The sequence below is a fragment of the Gnatocerus cornutus genome, chromosome 3 (assembly GCF_029298725.1).
Source record: "Gnatocerus cornutus isolate USDA-ARS CGAHR chromosome 3, icGnaCorn1.1, whole genome shotgun sequence".
Classification (NCBI taxonomy): domain Eukaryota; kingdom Metazoa; phylum Arthropoda; class Insecta; order Coleoptera; family Tenebrionidae; genus Gnatocerus; species Gnatocerus cornutus.
The window spans coordinates 18,141,712-18,160,878 of record NC_142235.1 but is presented as its reverse complement, the minus strand read 5'-3'; the positions used below and the strand labels follow the sequence as shown (position 1 = coordinate 18,160,878).

The following is a 19,167-nucleotide window of genomic DNA, read 5'->3' as shown; positions in this document are numbered from 1 at the left end:
CGGTAAGAAATGTCATTTGGGCAACTAATGTGCGATCTTAACGCGGGATTGCGCGAATTAAACGATTCCCTGCACAAAAAGGGGAGGAATGATTCACGGGTGACGTCACTGATGGCTTTCCGATTTTTCGAAGTGGTAAATAATGGAAGAGATTTTTCACCAACCGTTGCATCGGCGCGACATCTAGTGGTAGTTCTCCGAAACACGCGTCTCTTATTACAGGTTTCTGTAAACTAGGTAACTGCGGTACTGTGGTTAAATGACAGGCAGTTGTACCACCACACTCCGAATTCCCAGGCCGCCGCATAAAATAACCAAAAGTCTCAAAAGTACAAATATATTTCAGTCTTATACAGAAACTAACACAGATACACAGTCAAAAGGTTCAGTCTTCTTTGGAACCAATAGAAAAATATACGATCATGAAGAGACCCAATATATTGAAAATGGCGTACAAAATCCGGGCAATAAGAAGATACTTGCTGCGGATCATAATATCGCAGTGATTTCTTCTGCGCCACTTCCGGCTCTTGAATTTCAAATACAATTTAAGATGTCTGGGAATGCATTTGTAGACAATGGGGGGCTTCCACTTTTTCTGGTTGGTAGCAACAGGACTTTCTACAAGACACGGAATTACGAAAGATTAACAATTTTAAAGTTTACCTTCGGGATCCACGATCTCCCAGTCGTCCAGCTCTGCCATTTTGAAACACGAAAATCAATAAGTTGAAGCAGGTGAACCAACCAAAAGAGCATTGCGTGGGGGATGAAAAGAGAAAATCACTAAATCTGTCGCTGAACCAGGGGGGTCTTAAGGTATTTTCATCCACCGCTTTTGAAACATTTGAAAATGCCCGGGCAACCGATTGGTTGTAAACAAAGGGCGGCACTAGCCGCCATCTTAAGACAAAAACTCCCTAGCAAAAGGATTTTAGGAGGTTAAAATAACCCCTTCCTCTCAAATGTGTTGAAAACATCCGGGCAACCGATTGTTTGTAAACAAAGGGCGGCGCTAACCGCCATCTTAAGGGGCACAACCACTGTAACCCCCTAAACAAAGGTGATTTTGGGAATTTCTTTAAAGAAAACTAATGCATGAAATGTTTTCAAATTTGGAGGGTACATTTTTACATAAATAATGAAAAAAAGTTGAAATTTTCAAATGAAAATATTTAATTGAGCCCAAGTTATTAAGTATCACTCATCAATCTATTTCACGTTAATTAGAAAATAAGCACAATACAAACGTACAATAAAATTTTGCGTTAACTTTATATATTGGACACATATTCTCTATTAAAAATACGGAAAAAAGAAATGTTTTTACTGTTTTGTTTCCAATTTTTTAAGCAAGCTTTGGAATGGTGACAATTCAATTGGTGGATCTTTTATTAACAATATTGGTAGTCTAATAGAAATAAAAAATTCTCAAAAATGTTTATGGAAATATTTTTTTTTTGTAATGCAAATTTATTTATTTTTTTGAAAAATCGAAATATTTCAGAAATGATACAATTTTGGTATAGCACGATATATAGAAAGTAATCTTCAATTTGCATATACAATTCAAAAATGCAATCAAATAAAGATGTTCTATTTAAAATAAGCAAGTTGACTGCCACTTCCGGCATAATTATACAAGGTGTTTATAAATGTTTCTAGCATCAAGGATGGCTCTGGAATTTTTGCCGTGCACTATTTTGCCGCTTTGGTTTCATAGTGAATATAACTATCTTGAAAATTATTTATAATGTTATTTACGTCCATGACGTTTCAGTTACAGTTTTGTGTCCAAGTTTTTAATTTTCAGGTTTTAAACCACAACTAGAACAGTGTATTTCTCAAAATTAACTTTTCTCCATGTTTGAGGTTAACTGAAAATGTCAGTTGAAAAATCAACACCCACATTTGTGATAAGCGACATTTTTTTTTGACATTTCATAGCCACCTTGATGCTAGAAACATTTATAAACACCAAATAGATATAAATCAAAATCTATTTAAATATTTCTATGAAATTTTTGTATCTTATTTTTAAAGTTATAGACTATCAAAATATGCAAAAAAACACAAACGATTTTTTCCAAATTTCACAGTGGTCGTGCCCCATAAGACAAAAGTCCCTAGGAAAAGGATTTAAGGAGAAGCTTAAAAAACCTCTTCCTCTCAAACGTGTTTTATTGTTATTGTTTCCCCCCATTTCCGAGGCCCTCAATAAATTAAAACTAGCTTACACTTTAATATACAAAATATGGTACTTTCACTCCATTAAAATCTCCTCGATCGTCTTATCATCCCTCAACGGGCTCTGCGTCAGAGCGGGCTCGCTCTCCAAGAACTGCCTTAACTCGCTCTCTAGGTCAGCAACTTCGCTGCTAACCTCCACGTCTGGTACCGCAACCCCCAAAGCTTTTCGGATTCCTCCAACGGGTGCAACATCCCCCGGGTTCACCCTTTTGGCAATATCCGCCAGGTTCTCGGTGATGTTCTCCGCAACTTGCATTTCTTCCTCAGAAGGTGGTACTACCTGACTAAGATGTACAGGCGGAGGTTGCGAAAGCCTCTGGTGTTGACTCTGTTGAAGCTTTTGTAGTAATTGGCACATGCTGTCGAGTCTCTGTTGTAACTCGTGGCGTTCTTCTGATAGTTTAATTTCATCCTCCATGTTATCGAGGAAGTTAATATCAATCCCGAGGTCTTGAAGCGTCTTCAGCTCATCCACGTCGACTTTAACAGCGTCGATTGGTTTTACTTCCATTATAGTCTTCACCGCTTCCTCCTCCTCGCGGAGCTTCTTGTTTTCATCCAACACCCGCTTAGTCTTCGTGTGATCACCTCCAGTTAACAAGTCCAGAAGACTATCAACCAGATGACTAGCATAGTCGCTGTCTTTGACGAAATCCAAGACACTTTCCGCGTACTGGACGGCGGTGTCAGAGCCATAAGTCTGATACACCAGGTCGCTTTCTTCCTTGTTGAGATTCGCGAACGCGGAGTCGTAGCTGGGGGCGTACGACCCGAAAGCCCCATAATAAAGCGGTTTCACCGGCTTACTAATATTGCGGCGGTCTTCACGGAACCCTTGGATTTGCCCCGTGCCCTCCGTGAGCTTCCCACACAACTGCCCTAAGAGAACTGGGCGCTTTTTGGTGCCGGGAATCACCCCCTCGCCACCCACCAAGATGTTGATGTTGGTGGTGCCGTCTTTGCGCTGTTTGAGGAATCCCATGTTGGGGCCCCCGCCGCGGGCAACTGGAAAATAAGCCGAGTCTAAGAACAATAAGCGAGCGAAGCGAGCTGAGTTTTAGTAACAGTTTTAACTAATTATACTCACTGAGTTTGACTCGGGCCTCGCGTGCGGCGATCTGCGACTTCGAGAGTATTTCTTCGGGGGTGAGTTCGTCTTGAATTGCCTCGAACTTCGACGTGGGCATTCGCTTCTTGCCTTCAGGTACGTGGTCGCTGTCTTCGTGGTCCTCATGGGTTCCTTTACTCTGGCGGAGCTCTGGAGTGATCTCAAAGCCCATATCTTCGCTCGTTAGCTCCGGAATGAGGTTCAAGACCCATCCAAGTTTGTCGGCTTGCATGATCTTGGAGCCCGCATGTAAAAGCTTCTTACTGGCCTTGTAGTAAATCGTGTCGACATGGTTGTATTTCATCGCGTTCGTGCAGACGAGCTTGAAGTCGGAGACGAAATCCTGAAGAAGAAAGTTGTAAAAAATTCTAAAATCATCAGCTTATAGTATATTAAAAGCCATTTAATTTGCCGTTTTATAAAAATCACCCTGTATATACGTTTGTAACAGTTAAAGGCTCAGACGTCGTTTATAATGACCTGCAAATTGTCGTATTGGCTCTCCTCGATCTTTTGCCTCATGGTGCTAAAATCCATGGGGTGTGAGATGATGGAGGAGTACCCGGGGGCAATATTATCCGTCACAGGCCACGCGAAGAACTGCTGAGGGTCCTTCTTCTCCAGCAGCCCTAAGAGCTGATCCAGCATTCTTTGCAAAGGCGTGCGTTCCTTGCGCTGCCTCAAAACGCAACTTCTAGGCTCTCTATGCTGACTGGGACTACCTGCCAAAAAATCTCGGTTCTCATCTGAAAACACCCCCTAAGAAGACAACCACAACAACACAGAAACAAACCGTCATAGTACACCCCTTCTCTCTTCCTCTTCTTCTCTTTATGGTGGTGCCTGTGCTTCCTATCGCGATCCTTACTCTTATCCTTCTTCTTTTTTTTCTTCTTACTCTTCTTGTGGTGCCGGGAAATCGCCAAATATGGGTCATTCTGATCGATCATCTGCTCATCGCCCCCTTGGACACTGTACGACGAGTTTAAATTGTAACCAAAATCTGTGGTGTGCTCGGGGGTCGCTTGGTTTCCGACTTTTAAAATGAGTTTCAGACCGGGGGGCTTGTCCGCAGGGCTGCCTAGACGCTCCCTCTTCTCGGATTTGTGCTTCTTGTGCTTTTTAGAGCTGGAGGAGAACATGGGGGACGCCATCGAGGACACCACGAAACAAAAACTAACGTCAGCGGGGAAGTGAGGTTAGGGTTTGTTTACGGTCGGTAATGGTTCGAGTCCACACTAAAAGAAAACAATTTTGAATGGGAATTTCGCGGTGTTTAAACCGATTTGGGGGGTGATACTCCAACACGCACTAATTACTTAAGTTTAGACCGTTTTAATCAATGATTAGTGTGTTAATAGTACAGTTTTGTGGGAGTGGTTTGCGCCTGAGCTAATGAGAAGTGGCGCGTCGGATACACACTGGGTAAGCGTGGAGGTGGATATACACAGGCGAAATTCTTTGGTTTTAAATAGGTAATTTATTACATCAATTTTTTTTGCGTTTTCGGACTCTTCTGCCTTTGTTGCATCTACAGTACACTTTATTGTTTACTGTACTATAGCAGAGACACCTCTCCGCTAGTCTTAACATAGAATAGAGTGAATACACTTTCATCTTAAACCTTATTTTTGTACAATTTAAAATCTAATTATATACAATATCCTCATTCGCGCTATAACCTCGAACATATACGTTTTTAAATGTACAGTACAATAATATAAAATAAAGTAATACATCAAGGCTAGAGATCTAAGAACAGGGTTGGACCCTTATTGTAGATAGTACATGACATTTGGCGCTCGCGAATTTCTACTTCTGTGTGGAACCTTTTCAAGAAAAGGTCGAAAATGTCGCACACAAATTTTGCAACCCGAATGACTAGTCGAAAATTAATTAAAAAATAGAGAATAAAAGTAAAAAAATGACTAGACTCTAAAAACAATCCAAATCTCGACATTAAAACAAAATTATTGGAATGTGTGAAGTCAAAGGGGCTCCCGAGCGCCAAAATGCATCGACCATCAAACATAAATTAAAAAAAAATCACCGTAAATGATAAGAAATCACACGATAGTCATGCGTGCCTACAGTCACACCCTTCGATCATACGAATATATATTTCGGGCCTTTTCTTGAGTACGTTCAAGGCCACTAGCTGGGCCGGCTCACCACGACCACCGGTTTTACGACGTATTGGGCATTGACCAATGGAACCACTTTTCCGTTGATTTGTTGCTGAGTTATGAAGTGAGTTGAGACCAAAGGCGTCAGTTCGGTTAGACCCTTTGGGACGATTAGCTTCTGCAGGACGAGACCTTGAGGCACCGAGTACCCAACAGGAAGCACCGACAGCGCCGTAGTCTGCACCGGCTGCTGCGTCACCTAAAAAATGTCACAGTCCGTAAAATGACACATTATTGCCGCTGCGGCGTACCTCTTTAATGGCGCCCACTTGCGTGGTCGCGATGGAAATTTGCGTTTTATTCGGGAGGAGTGGGATTTGAATCCTCTCCCCATTCTGGCTGGTGCTGCTGACCGGTTCAACCTTAATCTCTTCCGTCGTGACCGACTGCGCCACAGGCGTAGCCGGAACCACATCCGGTAAAATCTTCGAAAAATCTACGTTATCATAGTGTGCCTGAATGTCCTTTTTCAGTACTGCCAACTTTTGTTGAGCTGCGATTTTATCTCGTGCCAACCGCTCCATCTCGTGCTCCAATTCCCGTTCCTTGCGCTTCAGTGATTGGATGCAGCGAAGCGCCGAATGGAGAATACTCAAATTGGAGGTCTTTTTCTCATCTTGGGTCTGAGGAAGTTGCTTTTTTAGCACGTCGAAACATTCCTTGAGATGCGCGCGACGATGTTTCTCTAGTTTATTGTGGACCTCTCGAGTCCCCGCTCTGAAGACCATGGGGGGCTGCTTTCGTTTGATTTCGGCGCCCGATTCGTCGATAACTAGGGGGTTCATGATGTCGAAGCTGTTGTGGAGGATGCGGTGGCGGGGCTGCGACACCGTACTCGACACCACCTGAAACAAAATTTGAATTACATGTTTTTTCGTACCCAACCAATCACAGAGCGGCCTTGAAACCGACACCGGTGATTCGTCGGGAGTTTTGAGCGCGATTTTCAAATACCTGTTGTTGTTCCGCTTGGGGCTGCTTTTTCACTGTTTCCTGTGCCAGAGTCAACAAATTGGGGGCCAACTCTGGCGATGTGATCAAAACGGCCGGAACATGCGTCGTTTTTTGGATATTTTGACTTTGCGAAGGCGTTTTTAAATTTCCCGCTTCTGCTGCACGCTGTTGCTGCTCCTTCTGTTCTTGCATCTCCAGAAATTTCGCAGCTTCGATCAACGTGTTTAAACTCATTTTGACAAACTGAAAGAAACATTTTGAGATGTCAGCGGAACGTCATAAAAAACATAAAAGAATGTGAAGGGGAGATATGGGGAGGAATTTGACGGAGTGGAAGTTGTCAGGTTGGTATCAGTGCGCATTTATTCGTGTGTGAACTGAAATTAGAGCTACCAGTAGTTCCACTTCCTTTTCGATGTAGGACAGTAGGTGGAATACTTAATATTTTTTTAGTTATTTTTAATTTAACTAAAATTTCTGTCAGATTACAGAAATATTTCTTTGGAATGTTTAGAGATCGATTAAGATTTCTTGAAAACGATCGTTTGTACAATACTGTTGGAATCTGTCATCGGTAATGACCTTGAAGTTTCGACCAATCACGGGCGTCAGAATTTTAAAGTGACTGAGCATTTAGCTACTGCACCACCTGTCTGATTAAAGTTTAATGAAAAATTCCTGCACGTAGTGTTTCTCCATCCTTGTTCCACTCATGTAGAGTAAATCGCACAAAACTGATGTGAATCAAAATTATCACGTATAGTTTTATTCTTTTAGCAACTCAATGGAAAAAATAAAGAAGTGTGTTGTGACAGATCTTTTAATCGCAAAAAAAGTAAATATTTTGATCACATGACCCGTGCCCAGTGGTGTCGCACCGTTGCAAATATCAAAAATCCGTCGCCTTGACAACGGTTTTTTTTCGGTATTTTGGTTATTTATTTTCGCAGTTGTAAAAAAATGATGCAATGTTGCCAGTGTTGTTCGGCGGCGTTCGGGAGACGCCGCCGCAGACCGTCACTTGTTTTGGTATGCTCTCGACGCACGCCTGTAGCCTAGGCTGACCTAGACCAATACGCCCCTTAAAAATCATCCAGAGCTGGCTGCTCCACGTGGCATGCGGCGCCGCGATGTTGCCACATTGCCCGTCCGCCGCCCCCAATATCGCCACGTTGACGTCAGACTCGCCGTAACCGCTTTCATCCCATTGAAAAGTCGGAAAAAATCGTCATCGAAACCGGATCCTGAGCCAACTGGATAGGAAAAATTCGCATCTTGATTGGGCGAGGTGGGCGGAGATGTGGCAACGTCGCATTCGGTGCGACAACGTGTCCGTTCCGGGGATTTTCGAGGGTTTGCCAAGAATTTTGGGAAATTGAGGTTTTGGGGTTTTTTTCAAAGGGTTGGTGGTGAGCGGTTTTGGGTTTTGTTAACAAAGGCCGATCGGGGCAGAGGGGGGCGCTGGCCAATGGGAGCGACGCACATGCTAACGTCACGAGGTGGCCCGGACAATGCCCCGAACGGCATCCTCCGGTGGCGGCGCCCCCCGGGGGCCGCCGCCCCTGCCCCGATTCAAGGTCGGTACTTACCCGTCGCCGCGTGCCTCCCAAGCCTCCTCACTGGAGCACAACACACGAAAAACAAACGCCACTCGCACTACAAGAGCCACATCACGTGCGTGTTTGGCTGTATCGACCAATGGGAGTGCGCGTGATTCGATTGTTCCCTGGCCGACTCTGATGGATCGCGACGGTGGATTTCACGACCTCTTGGCGGCGGCGGCGTCGCGGGGGTTCCTCGGGGGCAGGGCGCACCTCGACGGCGACGGTTGGACTTCTGCAGGACGCGACCTCGCCGACGTGACCGAAACGAAGGGAAGAAAGAACTTATCTGGCGTGCCGTGACCGGGGGTGGGGATGGAGGCCGCGTGCCCACAGCTTGTGTGGTGCGCAAACGGGCTGCGCTCGGTGACAAGAGCGTACGTGAAAGGAGTGCGGCGTTGCCACTTTCTCCAGAAATCCCCAAAAACGCCCAAGAAACAAGTGCCAGCGACGGTTGCTGCGATGCACGACCGGCAACATGACGGAAGCGCCGACGAGGACATCTGCCATCCTCGTTCAGCGGCCTGGAAAGCAGGCGGTGGCGGCGGCCCAAAGGCACCATGCGCGAAATGCAGTCATGGGCGAAAAGACCAACAAACGCAAGGATCAAATGGTTCATGGAAACGCTATTTGCATCTCTTGGCAGCCTTGACACTGATGAGAGGTGCGAAGTGGCACCGTTGCAATGACTAACCATATGACCTGTTTTTCGTTAATCACGTGTTTAATTAATGCAAAATTTGTAGCGTTATTTTTATATCAAATTGCGCATTTTCCATCAGAGAAAGTGACACAACCTAAAATTGCTCCAAAAGTGGGGACAAAATTTCCGAACGCATGAGCGTTTGTTGTTATTGTCAATGAATTGGGGTCGGGTATGATGCTCCGGCGCAACTACTCCACACTTCAGCGGCACCAAAAAGCGGGGGCCTGAAAAAAATTCTATTTTTAAATTTTAAATTTTAAACAATTTTATTTGTAAGAAGTCAATGGTAGCCTGTTGTCTTTTCTTTGTTGTAGAATTCTCAGTGATTTTTGATAAACTAGTTCTATTTTATCGTAATCCAATGATAATGAGTATAAATACTAAATGGTCTGTAGTTTTTATAATGTATAATGTATAATTTTAATGTATAAAAATAATTAAAAATTGTAGGAGTGATCAGTTTTGAAAAATTTTAAAATGGTTAAATAAAACCTAGTTTTTAATTAAAGCTACTGTTTATTATTTTGGTCGTTTGGTATACAACTTTAGTCATGATTTATCAAATTTTGCATGTTTCTTTAGACTATTTTCAGTCGTTTATTTAAACTTAGAGTAAAACATTACACTTGAAAATTGCGGGTTGCCTAAAAATTTGAATCCACTTATTCCAATATGGCTGGTGAGTAGGAACATCATGGCGGGTACTTTGCACCATCTAGGTTATTTAGTTAAAGTCAATGACGGTGAGAGATTGAATGACAGAAAAGTCACTAAATCTACGCGATAAAAAGTGTACCATACGCGCGAAATTTAAAATAACAAAATAACCCTAGTTACTGACAACCCTGTCAACCCATTTTGCGTAGGAATTTAGTGTTTTTAGTGTATTTTGTAGCATAATTTGCTATCAACCTATATGTCAACTGTCGAAATCTCCCAATCTCTCACCGGATAAACTATACGCATGCCGCAGTTGCGTCAAGGTCAAATGCTTTTGCTGTCAACTGTTACAGATAAAAATTGCTAGGGGCTGCTGCCAACTTAACTTTTTAATGAGTGGATCGATAGTAATGAGCTCTGGTATACTTGGCTTCGGATCAGTAACAAGTAATCATTTACTAACTTTATAATTTTACCAAAAATCGCCTTTAATTGTAAAGATAAAAATTTGCAAATTTGCATACATTTATGGTTGATTAAGCACCACAACCTGACGTGAAAATTTGTTACTTATTACCGTTAGTTTGGCGTCGCGACGCCTAAGAAATGTAATGTTTTGCAATTTTAGAATTTTTGATGAAAGATTCAGCATTTTTTGCTTATATTTTTAACAGAATTTGCATAAAATCTGAAAATACAATCGCGGAATCAAAATTTCGAACATTGACACATGACAGTGTAAAGCAAGCTTTATTGTCATTGTGACTGACATACAAAGTAAATGTCTGACATTTGCTGTGCCGTTTATAAATATTATGATTATAAAGACAAAGGACAATTTACAATTTTTAAACATCAATCAATTTGATGTTCAAAATTTTGAATCCGCCGTTATTTTTAAAATTAAAGGCGATTTCGAGGATGTCTGTATTTGTGATTGTCACAAAAAAACTGAGGGTTACAGAAACAAGAGGATGTTGTTTTCTCTTATTACAGAAATCGCGTGACAAAAGTTGTGTTGATGAGTGTAATTAAAAAATGCAACTTAGGCAACGGTTTGGGAACCGCTGTGTTCTAAACTCCGCGCTTTGTCTCGTTGGAGCAGTGGGCGGCCCCCACAACTATCTCCATAAAAATGCCTCCACAACTTCCAGCAGGTGTGCAGCAGATTGCGCAAGTTATAAAGTTGTTGCATGAGTCAGTTGTAAACACCCGCGCCAGGGTTGCTCGTTTTCCCCCAAAACAATTGTTTTCAAATTGTCAAGTTGGTACAACAAACTAACTGTGCATCTGTCAAACTGTCAACAAAAATCGATCTTCCACAGTTTAAAACAACAACAAAGTGACCCAAAATGTCTCGTTACGACTCCCACAGTGAAGGCCCCGGATTTGTCGGCATCAGATTTTGCCAGGAATGGTGAGTAACCCCCGAAATATTTCCTAACCTAACAAAAGTCTGTCACTTTTTGCAGTAACAACATGTTGTACCCCAAGGAGGATAAAGACAACAAAGTGCTGTTGTACGCATGCAGGAATTGCGACTATAAACAACACGCGGACTCGAAGTGCATTTATGTCAACAAAATTATGCACGAAATTGAGTGAGTTGTTCATTTTTTGTCGATTTTCCTTGCAGTGTTGTTTCAGTGAGTTGACGCACATCGTGGCGGATGTTATCTCAGACCCTACTCTTCCACGGACTGAGGATCATCATTGCCCTGAATGTAACCACAGGGAGGCTGTTTTTTTTCAAGCTCAGACCCGCCGAGCCGAGGAAGAAATGAGATTATATTACGTTTGTACAAATCCGATGTGCGCTCATCGCTGGACGGAATGAAGGAAATTTCTCTATTTTAGTTTAAGAATCGTACTTTTATAATTTGGGGGGTTTTGATAATAAATTGAACTCATTTAACAGAGACATTTATTGGTTAGAGGCGCCAGGGCCCCCACTATAATCGACACAATGTGTGACGATTTCCACTATTTTAACATTAAATAACAAAACCTACTACGGGGGCCCCCCTACTTCAACTTGCTGAACAAGTCTTTGGTGACGCAGTGATCCAAAGCGTGCAAATAATCAAAGAGTTCTTCCACGCAAGTTTCCGTGGTCTTCGACCGCGAATTGACGCGATCGTTGCAAGTTTGGTACTTCTCATACAAGTCCTTGCAATGTGGAGAGTCGCTGCACTTGTCCTGAAATAGCCCCCTTTGAGCCCACTTTTTTTGAGGTTAGATCGATATCCTTACTCTCAATTCCTGTTGTGGATCAACCAAATCCTCTTCTGCATCCTCAGCTTTGACTTTCGGGAACCTTGGGAGAAATTTATCGAACCACATTCTGATTTTTGAGGATTTTATTCAGCACCTTGCGTAACTAGTAATTCGTGACGTAACAGTGCTGCCAACCCAAACCGGCGTTTGATCCACCTCCAAAGCGCGAGTAACCGGTGATTTTAGTTCGGCGTGGTTGGCAGTGCTGCTCCCTAGCGACTTTGACGTGAGGGTAGGTTAGAAGTCGAGTGCGTTTCGTTGTGTGCAATTTCCCAAAAATCGCGTGTTTTTCTTGAAATTTCCAAACTGGTGAATGACAACTGTATAAAACAAACGGCCGCGGTCTTTTGTCATTGCCACCGCGATTTACCATGCACGCATTTTTTATTTTTGATCCAAGCTGATTTGTGATTGTTTGTTATTATTTACCATTGCTAATATCTTTTGGTTTAGTAAGTAAGGTGAGTACAGCCTCCTTGAAAGAGTGCGATTAAGTTGTATTGATTCAGGATGAATGGTACAATGGAACCGCGGAGGAGCGACAATCATGGGCATAGTACCAAGGGACCCAAAAACTACAAGTTGTTGGTGGATCCTTTTTTAGTCAAGGGGGCTTCGAAACTGTATCGATATGATGGGGTTGTACCCAACGATGCATCGTACAGGCCCCCCGTTCCTAGAGATCCTAGGTCACATCTCACACGGATCTGGACCAGGCTGGAAACTCTGGATTTGCCTGTACCAAGGTTTGACTGTTTTGACAGATCTAGACTTGTCGACAAAAACGTGACGACAGTCACAAATTACCCAAAAAGCCTTATATGGGAACATAACCTCACTTTTCTACTTTGTTTTTGTTGGGAAAAAACAGGATAGACAGGTTTTACAGGTGCAACCTGTGTGCTAAAAGTGCAGCTAAATCAATTTTTCCACCTGTAACTCTCATAGGCAGCTATTTCAACACTCAAAGTGAGAATGAAATGTGCCAAATAAAAACTTCCTAAAAGCCCAAAAGCGTAAGAGCTGGATCAAGACCTACTTTTTGTGACTGAATATCCTCCTTTTAATTAACGTACCTTGAGTATTGTTCTAAATTTTTGGAAATTCTGAAGCTGAGTTGACATAACCTCACTTTTTAAATCAGACTCAAAAACGAGGAAATCTTGGCGCTTGGTTTATTTTGAAAATGCCAGCACTGGCAGTGGCTCCGCTTGACAATAATTTTGAACTACAATAGTCCCCAATTGAAAATTTTATAAATAAAATTTGCACATAACCTCACTTTTTGTGTTTATATTTTTGTCTCGTTTCAAGCTTGTTCTTATTTACTAGTAGAATCTTAAGCTGTTTTGGGCATAATGGACGAATTTCTGAATCCGAATTGGGGCTCCAAGCATGAATTTCCTTTTCTTTTGTCAAGGGATCAAGGACACTCAGTTTTTATAGGAAGTCTTCAAGGACTCGTGTAAAGACCGTAAAAAGTTCAGCCACGAACTGTGTTCAATGTTACTCGACTTAACTTGAGGGAACTTCTCATTGAAGATGATTTTTTTTGGGTCCAAAATTTGTTTTGCAAAATTGGCAATAACCTCAATTCAAGTTTCAGTACCCTCATTTTCGGACAACTGTTGTAATTAATTAGGCATTAGCCTCATTTTGGTACAATCTGAAAGTCAAAAATTAAATTTTTCTAGTTAAAAATTGACATAACCTCACTTTCATAATTTCTCTCATTAACACCTCAATCTTCAAGTTTGCATACTTTGTTACTGCATTTTGATCTTTGTAGTTATGAAAGATGCCACAACGCAAGTTAGAACGCCGTTTAAAAGAAGAAATCTAAAATTTGTAAACATAACCTCACATTTTAAATTGGGTCTTTTGCAAAATTAGAAAAAGACAGTTTGGTACTCAACTGGACCTCTTAAAACCTAAAAAATCATTGCAGAAAGCCTTCGAGAAGTTTCCATACAATTTTACGGTACTACAGGTCGGTACGATTCGGTACATGATTACAAATAAATGACGTCATAGATAACCTCGTTTGAAAACGTAATTGTTTACGTCGAGGAGCTCATTTCGAGTACTTTCTTCCTAATTTAGAATCTTGACTAAGATAACCGTGAAGTTGGCGCTACCAGTAAAAAAAGAAGTGGAGCTGACTTCACAGAGTACCAACAAACAAAAAAATGAATCAAATTCATCACCAAAGCTCAAAGCGGCTTTCCGAGAAGCTCATTACCAGTACTTTATTCCTAATTTATAATTTTGACTAAGATAACTGTGAAGTTTGCGCTACCAGTAAAAAAAGAAGTGCAGCTGACTTCAAGGAGTACCAACAAACAAAGAATTGAATCAAAGTCATCACCAAAGCTCAATTTGGCTTTTCCATGATGATTTAAACTCATTTGGGTAGGCACAACTTGAGACTTAAGTCACTGTGCTTGTTCCTGATTGGTCACTTGAATTTTGTCACTTTTTCAGGTTCAAAATCGACTCAAACTACGTCGGAGAGCCGCCGTCGATCGAAGTGACGATTTTCCACTTGAACGACAACATAGACAAACAGTTCCTGAGGGACATGGTCCAAAAATACGGTGTGGTCGAAGAGCTCTTTATCTATTACCACCCGCAAACGAATAAGCACCTAGGTATCGGTCGCGCCGTCTTTGAATCAGTGGCCGGTGCCAAACTCTGCGTCGAAAAGTTAAACGAGACCAGTGTGATGGGCCAAATCCTCGAAGTCTTCCTGGATCCTTTTGGGGAAAAATGTAAAAAGAAATTTGAAGATTGTACAGTTGAAAAGAAACCACCGCCTGTGGTGGAGGCGCCGAAGGTGGAACCGGAGAAACTCAAAATCGAGGAGGAGGTAAAGAAGAAGGAGGAGAAAGAAAAAGAGTTGATACAAGAAGAAGTGAAGAAGAAAGACCGGGATAGGGAGAGGGACAGGTATAGGGCGTACAGAAACGACTACGCCACGCCTAGTAGTTCGGATATGGGCTACGGCACCGCCTCCAGTGAGTTTTCGGCGAGTTATGGCTCGGCAGGAACCACGCCATTGGCTTTTGATTATACGCACAATATTCAATTGGCTCATCAGTACCCGTACGCCACGCCTACGTACCATTGTCCGACGGTCTGGCCAATGGCGACACCGCAGTGGCCGTCGGATATGTGGGATCGTACGCCCATCCCGCCCAAGTGGCCAGAGAAGGAACACATCCCGAAAGAAAACAAAGAGAAAGAAAAAGAAAAAAAGAGAAACAACGTCGCTTCCACAACGAAGAAGAAAGAAAAAGAGAAGGAAGAAGACGGAAAGACTCTTGACTTGGACACCAGAATAGCGTTGCTACTCAAGGGGCGTGGCACGGGAGAGAAAGCCCCGCCTTTCTTGCTCCTAGGCGGAGACTCGGACGACGAATCGAAATCGTCGTTTGATCGGATGCCCAAGTCCGTTCCGATCCCAACCTCCATCGATAGCGACGATGGTAAATATCTTCGTGTTCGTTTTGAGTTTTTTTCTTTTTGTTGCGTTTTTTAGACCGATCGAGTATTTCGCTTAGTGATATGCCGATTAATCCGCCAGCTCCTGATTTCGACGAAGTAAAGAACGACGAAAGTGCGCCTCTATCGGTACCGCCCTCCCCTTTCTTGTCCAAAGAAGTCTACTTGGAGTGCCACAAATTGGCGTTGGAACAGGTGCGTTTATGGGAGCGCGGGTCTCATTTTTCACCCTCTTTTGGTTGCAGGAAGTGGTGGCTCGCCAAAAAGAGGCTTTGGAGACGACGGCGCTTCTCAAACAGATCGACATTGCGAAGATTGGCAGCGACATCTCGTCGAGCGAGGATGAGCTGCTCACCGGCGATAATTACAGCCCCCTTGAGCGGCGGGGGAGTGTTAAAAATGATAAAGATGACGATCGGATGAGTCTTTCGCCGCTCAGCGACAACGATCAGAAGATTGAAGAGTCGAAGTTGGTCATGCCGTCGCAGTACCCCTATCAGCAGTACCCGGGGTACCCAGGCATCCCGTACTCTTACCCCTACAGTCAACATGATTGGAGGCAGTCGTACCCTTATACTCACCCCATGTATCTGACTCCTTCTTCCTACACAGCTTATCCTTCCATGCACCCCATGCAGAGTTACATGAACTACCAGATTACCCCCAAACGGGCCGAGAACTCTAAAGACGATCCGCACTCCCCCACAATCAGCGCTGTGATTCAACAAATAACCCAAGAGCTGAAGGCGATTCTCAAGAAAGACTTCAACAAGAAGATGGTGGAGAACACGGCTTTCAAAAAGTTCGAAGCGTGGTGGGAGGAAGAAAGCAGCAAAGAGAACAAGAATAAAGAAGAAGTGTTGGAGAAACCCATCGCGAGTCGGGATAACATCAACGTGCTGCTGGAGGCAAACCGGGAGAATCTCTACTCGAATGTGAACTTGGACGATCTGGGCTTCGGTCTCGGTCTGAAGGCTTCCTTACCAAAAATGCCCAGTTTCCGCCGGAAGAAGATCTCAGCGCGTCGAGGCGAAGAAGAGGAGCGGAAGTTGAGCGACAACGATGAGATTGTCCACGACTCCGATCCGGAAGTGACGTCGAGACCGCTGAGGAGGATCCGGAAACACTCCATCAGTTCCTCGAGTAGTTCCGAGAGTTCCACGTTGACCTCAGATGAAGAGAGTTCGAGTTCGGACGAAAGCTCATCGGAATTCGAGCCTGAGGTTAAGAAGGAGAAGACTCCGGAGCCCATGGAAGTCGAAGTGGTGAAGAAAGCCGAGCCTAAACCCAACAGATACTCCAAGATCTATCTGAGTGATAGTGATGAAGGAGAGCTGGAGTTCATGGAGCGGCGCCGTCGCAACACGGAGTGGATGGAACAGATTGAGAAGGAGCAGAAAGAGCGCAAATTGAAAGAAGAGGTGAAGAAGCCTCCGACTCCCAAAATCGAGAGTTTAGCTGTGAAAGAAGAAGAGGAGGAAGAAGGGGAGGTGGTGGATAGCTTAGAGGATAAACCCCTGGAGGTGCTCGAGAACGAGCGGGAGAAGTTGTTGAGACAAGTTCGGAACCCCGAACCTCCTGAAGAAGTGCCGGTGGAGGCCACCAAAGCCATGGAGGAACCTCTTCAGAGCAGTAGCGATGATGAGAACTTGGAAGCACGGAGGAAAAAGAAAGAAGAAGTGAAGGAAGAAGCTAACGGGGTGTTGGAGGCGGCGAAACCTCGCATCTCCGAGTCGTCGGTGGATGGAAGCAGCCCCAGCTCGCAGGTGACGATGGAACACTCCTACTGTATGCAGCCGATGGAAATCAGCACGGAAGCCACTCAGGAGAATTTGGTCCACGATCACGGCTACACTGCCACTAAAGAGAAGGAGAAGCCCAAGGAAAAGCCACCACGACCTCGCAAACGGAAAGAACACAAGAAACTCCAAGAACTGCAGAATGTGATGAGCTACACGTACGATCGGCACAAACCTGCAGTTCCATACGCCATCCACTCTGTGAAGCATAAAGAACGGGATGTGATGAGTCAGATGAGCATCCTCTACGAGTTCTTGACGAAGGGAATTGACCACGAGGACATCCAGTACATGAAGCAGAGCTATGAATGCATGTTGGCGGACGATTCCATGGGGTACTGGTTGAATGACACCCATTGGGTTGACCACTGCGTCACGGATCTCTACTCGAGTCCGCCAAAGAGGCGGAAACGGGACGACCTCAGGTTACACTCTTCAGGGTGCGCGCGAACGGAAGGGTACTACAAGATCGCCGCCCATGAGAAGGCCAAGTACAAGTACCACCACGCCAAGAGCAACGCCGTCGTCTCCCCGAACGTACCAGTCACCAAAATGCAAGGTAAAGAATCGCACCCAAACCTTCGAGAGCACCGCCAAAGTGTTTTTTTCAGGTTTGTCCCGCGAGGCGCGCTCGAACCAGCGCCGCCTCCTCACAGCGTTCGGCGGCGACACCGACTCCGATCTCCTCAAGTTCAACCAGCTCAAGTTCCGCAAGAAGCATCTGAAGTTCGCCAAGTCGGCGATCCACGATTGGGGGCTGTTCGCGATGGAGCCCATCGCCGCCGACGAGATGGTGATCGAGTACGTGGGGCAAATGGTGAGGCACAGTGTGGCTGATCTTCGAGAGCGGAAGTACGAGGCTACCGGGATTGGGAGCTCGTATTTGTTTAGGATCGACCTGGAGAACATCATCGACGCCACGAAGTGCGGGAATTTGGCGAGGTTTATCAATCACAGTTGTAATGTAAGTTGGGTGGTGATAAGGGGGCTGTGTGGAGGGATAATGTGTTCTGTTCCAGCCCAATTGCTACGCGAAAGTCATCACGATCGAGTCACAGAAGAAGATTGTGATTTATTCAAAGCAGAGTATAGGAGTGAATGAGGAGATCACTTATGATTATAAGTTCCCGATTGAGGATGAGAAGATCCCATGTCTTTGTGGGGCGGCTACGTGTAGAGGAACGTTGAATTAAGAGACTTTTTACCGAGTTAGTTGCTACCTTTTAAATTATCTTTTTTATTTGTATATATGTTTCTGTAAATAGTACTTGGTCATTTGTGTTTGTTTTTCATCACAACCACAAATAAAATTCATTAACTTATTTGAGGGTTTATTGTAACAAAATCTAACTTTTACCAGTCACTCCTTGTTTGCCGTTTGCTGTTTAGTCAAATGCTGCATATCCAACTGAGACTGTGCAATATCACTCAACGCCGCCTGCACCTGCTCCAACAGCTCCTGCCCCTTCCTAACAATCGCCTCCAACCGCTCCGCCGCCTCCTGGTTCTCCGCCTCCAGCACCCGCAAACTTTGCAGTTGAAGCTCTGTGGAGTTCTCCTCACTAGGTAACGACTCAATCAAAGTATCAATATCTTTGGCGCATCGGGCAATCAGTGTGGTAAACAACTGGACGTAGTCCTCCTGGTTCTGCTGCTGGGGGGTCTGGGAGCCGCTTCTATCGAAATTCTGGAATTTGCTCGGAGGGGCAAATTGCTGCAGGATCCCGATGCTGTTACAAAAGTGCTCCGCTTGCTAAAAACGGAATTAGAAGACAGCCGGGGGGGACGAAAACTAACCTGATTTATGCAGTCCTGGAGTTGGGTCAACCGATCCGCCATTTTGAGGTTATGAAGAAAACACGCCAAGGCAAGGTGGTGAAGTTTGATTCACATTTATGGGGGCGAAATGAGACCTAGAGATGCATAACTAAAAGTTCGATGACATTTAAACAAAAACAAGGCGGTGACAGGCAGTGCTGCCAACCGCCACAACCCTCCATAAATTGGGGGTTATGTGTAAAAACAACCAATCCAGAAGCGAACCCTGTTGTTATTTCGCGTTATTTTACGCAAATGTGTGGTTTTGGACTCAAATATGTTTAAATTTCGTTTATTTTCTTCA

General features: G+C 44.0%; 6 protein-coding genes and 1 long non-coding RNA gene across 9 annotated transcripts; 2 read left to right on the top strand and 5 right to left on the bottom strand.

The window, feature by feature from the left end:
- Positions 1-323: 323 nt before the first annotated feature.
- On the bottom strand, positions 324-1,056 carry LOC148177731 (uncharacterized). The gene is made up of 2 exons (XR_015769820.1): positions 667-1,056; positions 324-621 (listed from the first exon to the last, which is right to left on the bottom strand). It is a non-coding gene; the product is annotated as an uncharacterized LOC148177731 (long non-coding RNA).
- A 1,107-nt stretch (positions 1,057-2,163) lies between these two features.
- Positions 2,164-4,769, bottom strand: Brd7-9 (Bromodomain containing 7/9). Of its 3 annotated transcripts, none has more exons than XM_088033032.1 (4): positions 4,152-4,769; positions 3,839-4,080; positions 3,338-3,701; positions 2,164-3,273 (listed from the first exon to the last, which is right to left on the bottom strand). In XM_088033032.1, the coding sequence occupies exons 1-4, from the start codon at positions 4,510-4,512 to the stop codon at positions 2,264-2,266; spliced, it is 1,977 nt and encodes a 658-aa protein (XP_087889158.1). In that variant the 5' UTR covers positions 4,513-4,769; the 3' UTR covers positions 2,164-2,263. The 3 variants fall into 3 exon arrangements, with proteins under 3 accessions (XP_087889158.1, XP_087889155.1, XP_087889157.1); XM_088033029.1 differs by having other exon boundaries at positions 3,839-4,104; positions 4,152-4,768; XM_088033031.1 differs by having other exon boundaries at positions 2,164-3,255; positions 3,839-4,104; positions 4,152-4,766.
- A 110-nt stretch (positions 4,770-4,879) lies between these two features.
- On the bottom strand, positions 4,880-8,174 carry LOC148177729 (uncharacterized). Its single transcript, XM_088032784.1, has 4 exons — positions 8,088-8,174; positions 6,499-6,741; positions 5,796-6,389; positions 4,880-5,743 (listed from the first exon to the last, which is right to left on the bottom strand). Exons 2-4 carry the CDS (start codon positions 6,730-6,732, stop codon positions 5,513-5,515), a joined length of 1,059 nt encoding a protein of 352 aa, XP_087888910.1. The 5' UTR covers positions 6,733-6,741; positions 8,088-8,174; the 3' UTR covers positions 4,880-5,512.
- A 2,368-nt stretch (positions 8,175-10,542) lies between these two features.
- On the top strand, positions 10,543-11,380 carry Polr2I (RNA polymerase II subunit RpII15). The gene is made up of 3 exons (XM_088033034.1): positions 10,543-10,882; positions 10,938-11,066; positions 11,113-11,380. Exons 1-3 carry the CDS (start codon positions 10,818-10,820, stop codon positions 11,300-11,302), a joined length of 384 nt encoding a protein of 127 aa, XP_087889160.1. The 5' UTR covers positions 10,543-10,817; the 3' UTR covers positions 11,303-11,380.
- Positions 11,376-11,897, bottom strand: UQCR-11 (Ubiquinol-cytochrome c reductase 11 kDa subunit). Its single transcript, XM_088033035.1, has 2 exons — positions 11,719-11,897; positions 11,376-11,664 (listed from the first exon to the last, which is right to left on the bottom strand). Exons 1-2 carry the CDS (start codon positions 11,806-11,808, stop codon positions 11,491-11,493), a joined length of 264 nt encoding a protein of 87 aa, XP_087889161.1. The 5' UTR covers positions 11,809-11,897; the 3' UTR covers positions 11,376-11,490.
- Positions 11,898-12,111: 214 nt separating this feature from the next.
- Positions 12,112-18,367, top strand: Set1 (SET domain containing 1). The gene is made up of 7 exons (XM_088033028.1): positions 12,112-12,203; positions 12,252-12,488; positions 14,227-15,230; positions 15,284-15,441; positions 15,492-17,604; positions 17,657-18,009; positions 18,065-18,367. Exons 2-7 carry the CDS (start codon positions 12,253-12,255, stop codon positions 18,236-18,238), a joined length of 4,038 nt encoding a protein of 1,345 aa, XP_087889154.1. The 5' UTR covers positions 12,112-12,203; position 12,252; the 3' UTR covers positions 18,239-18,367.
- MED21 (mediator complex subunit 21) lies at positions 18,364-19,053 on the bottom strand. Its single transcript, XM_088033033.1, has 2 exons — positions 18,843-19,053; positions 18,364-18,798 (listed from the first exon to the last, which is right to left on the bottom strand). The coding sequence occupies exons 1-2, from the start codon at positions 18,882-18,884 to the stop codon at positions 18,406-18,408; spliced, it is 435 nt and encodes a 144-aa protein (XP_087889159.1). The 5' UTR covers positions 18,885-19,053; the 3' UTR covers positions 18,364-18,405.
- Positions 19,054-19,167: the final 114 nt, after the last annotated feature.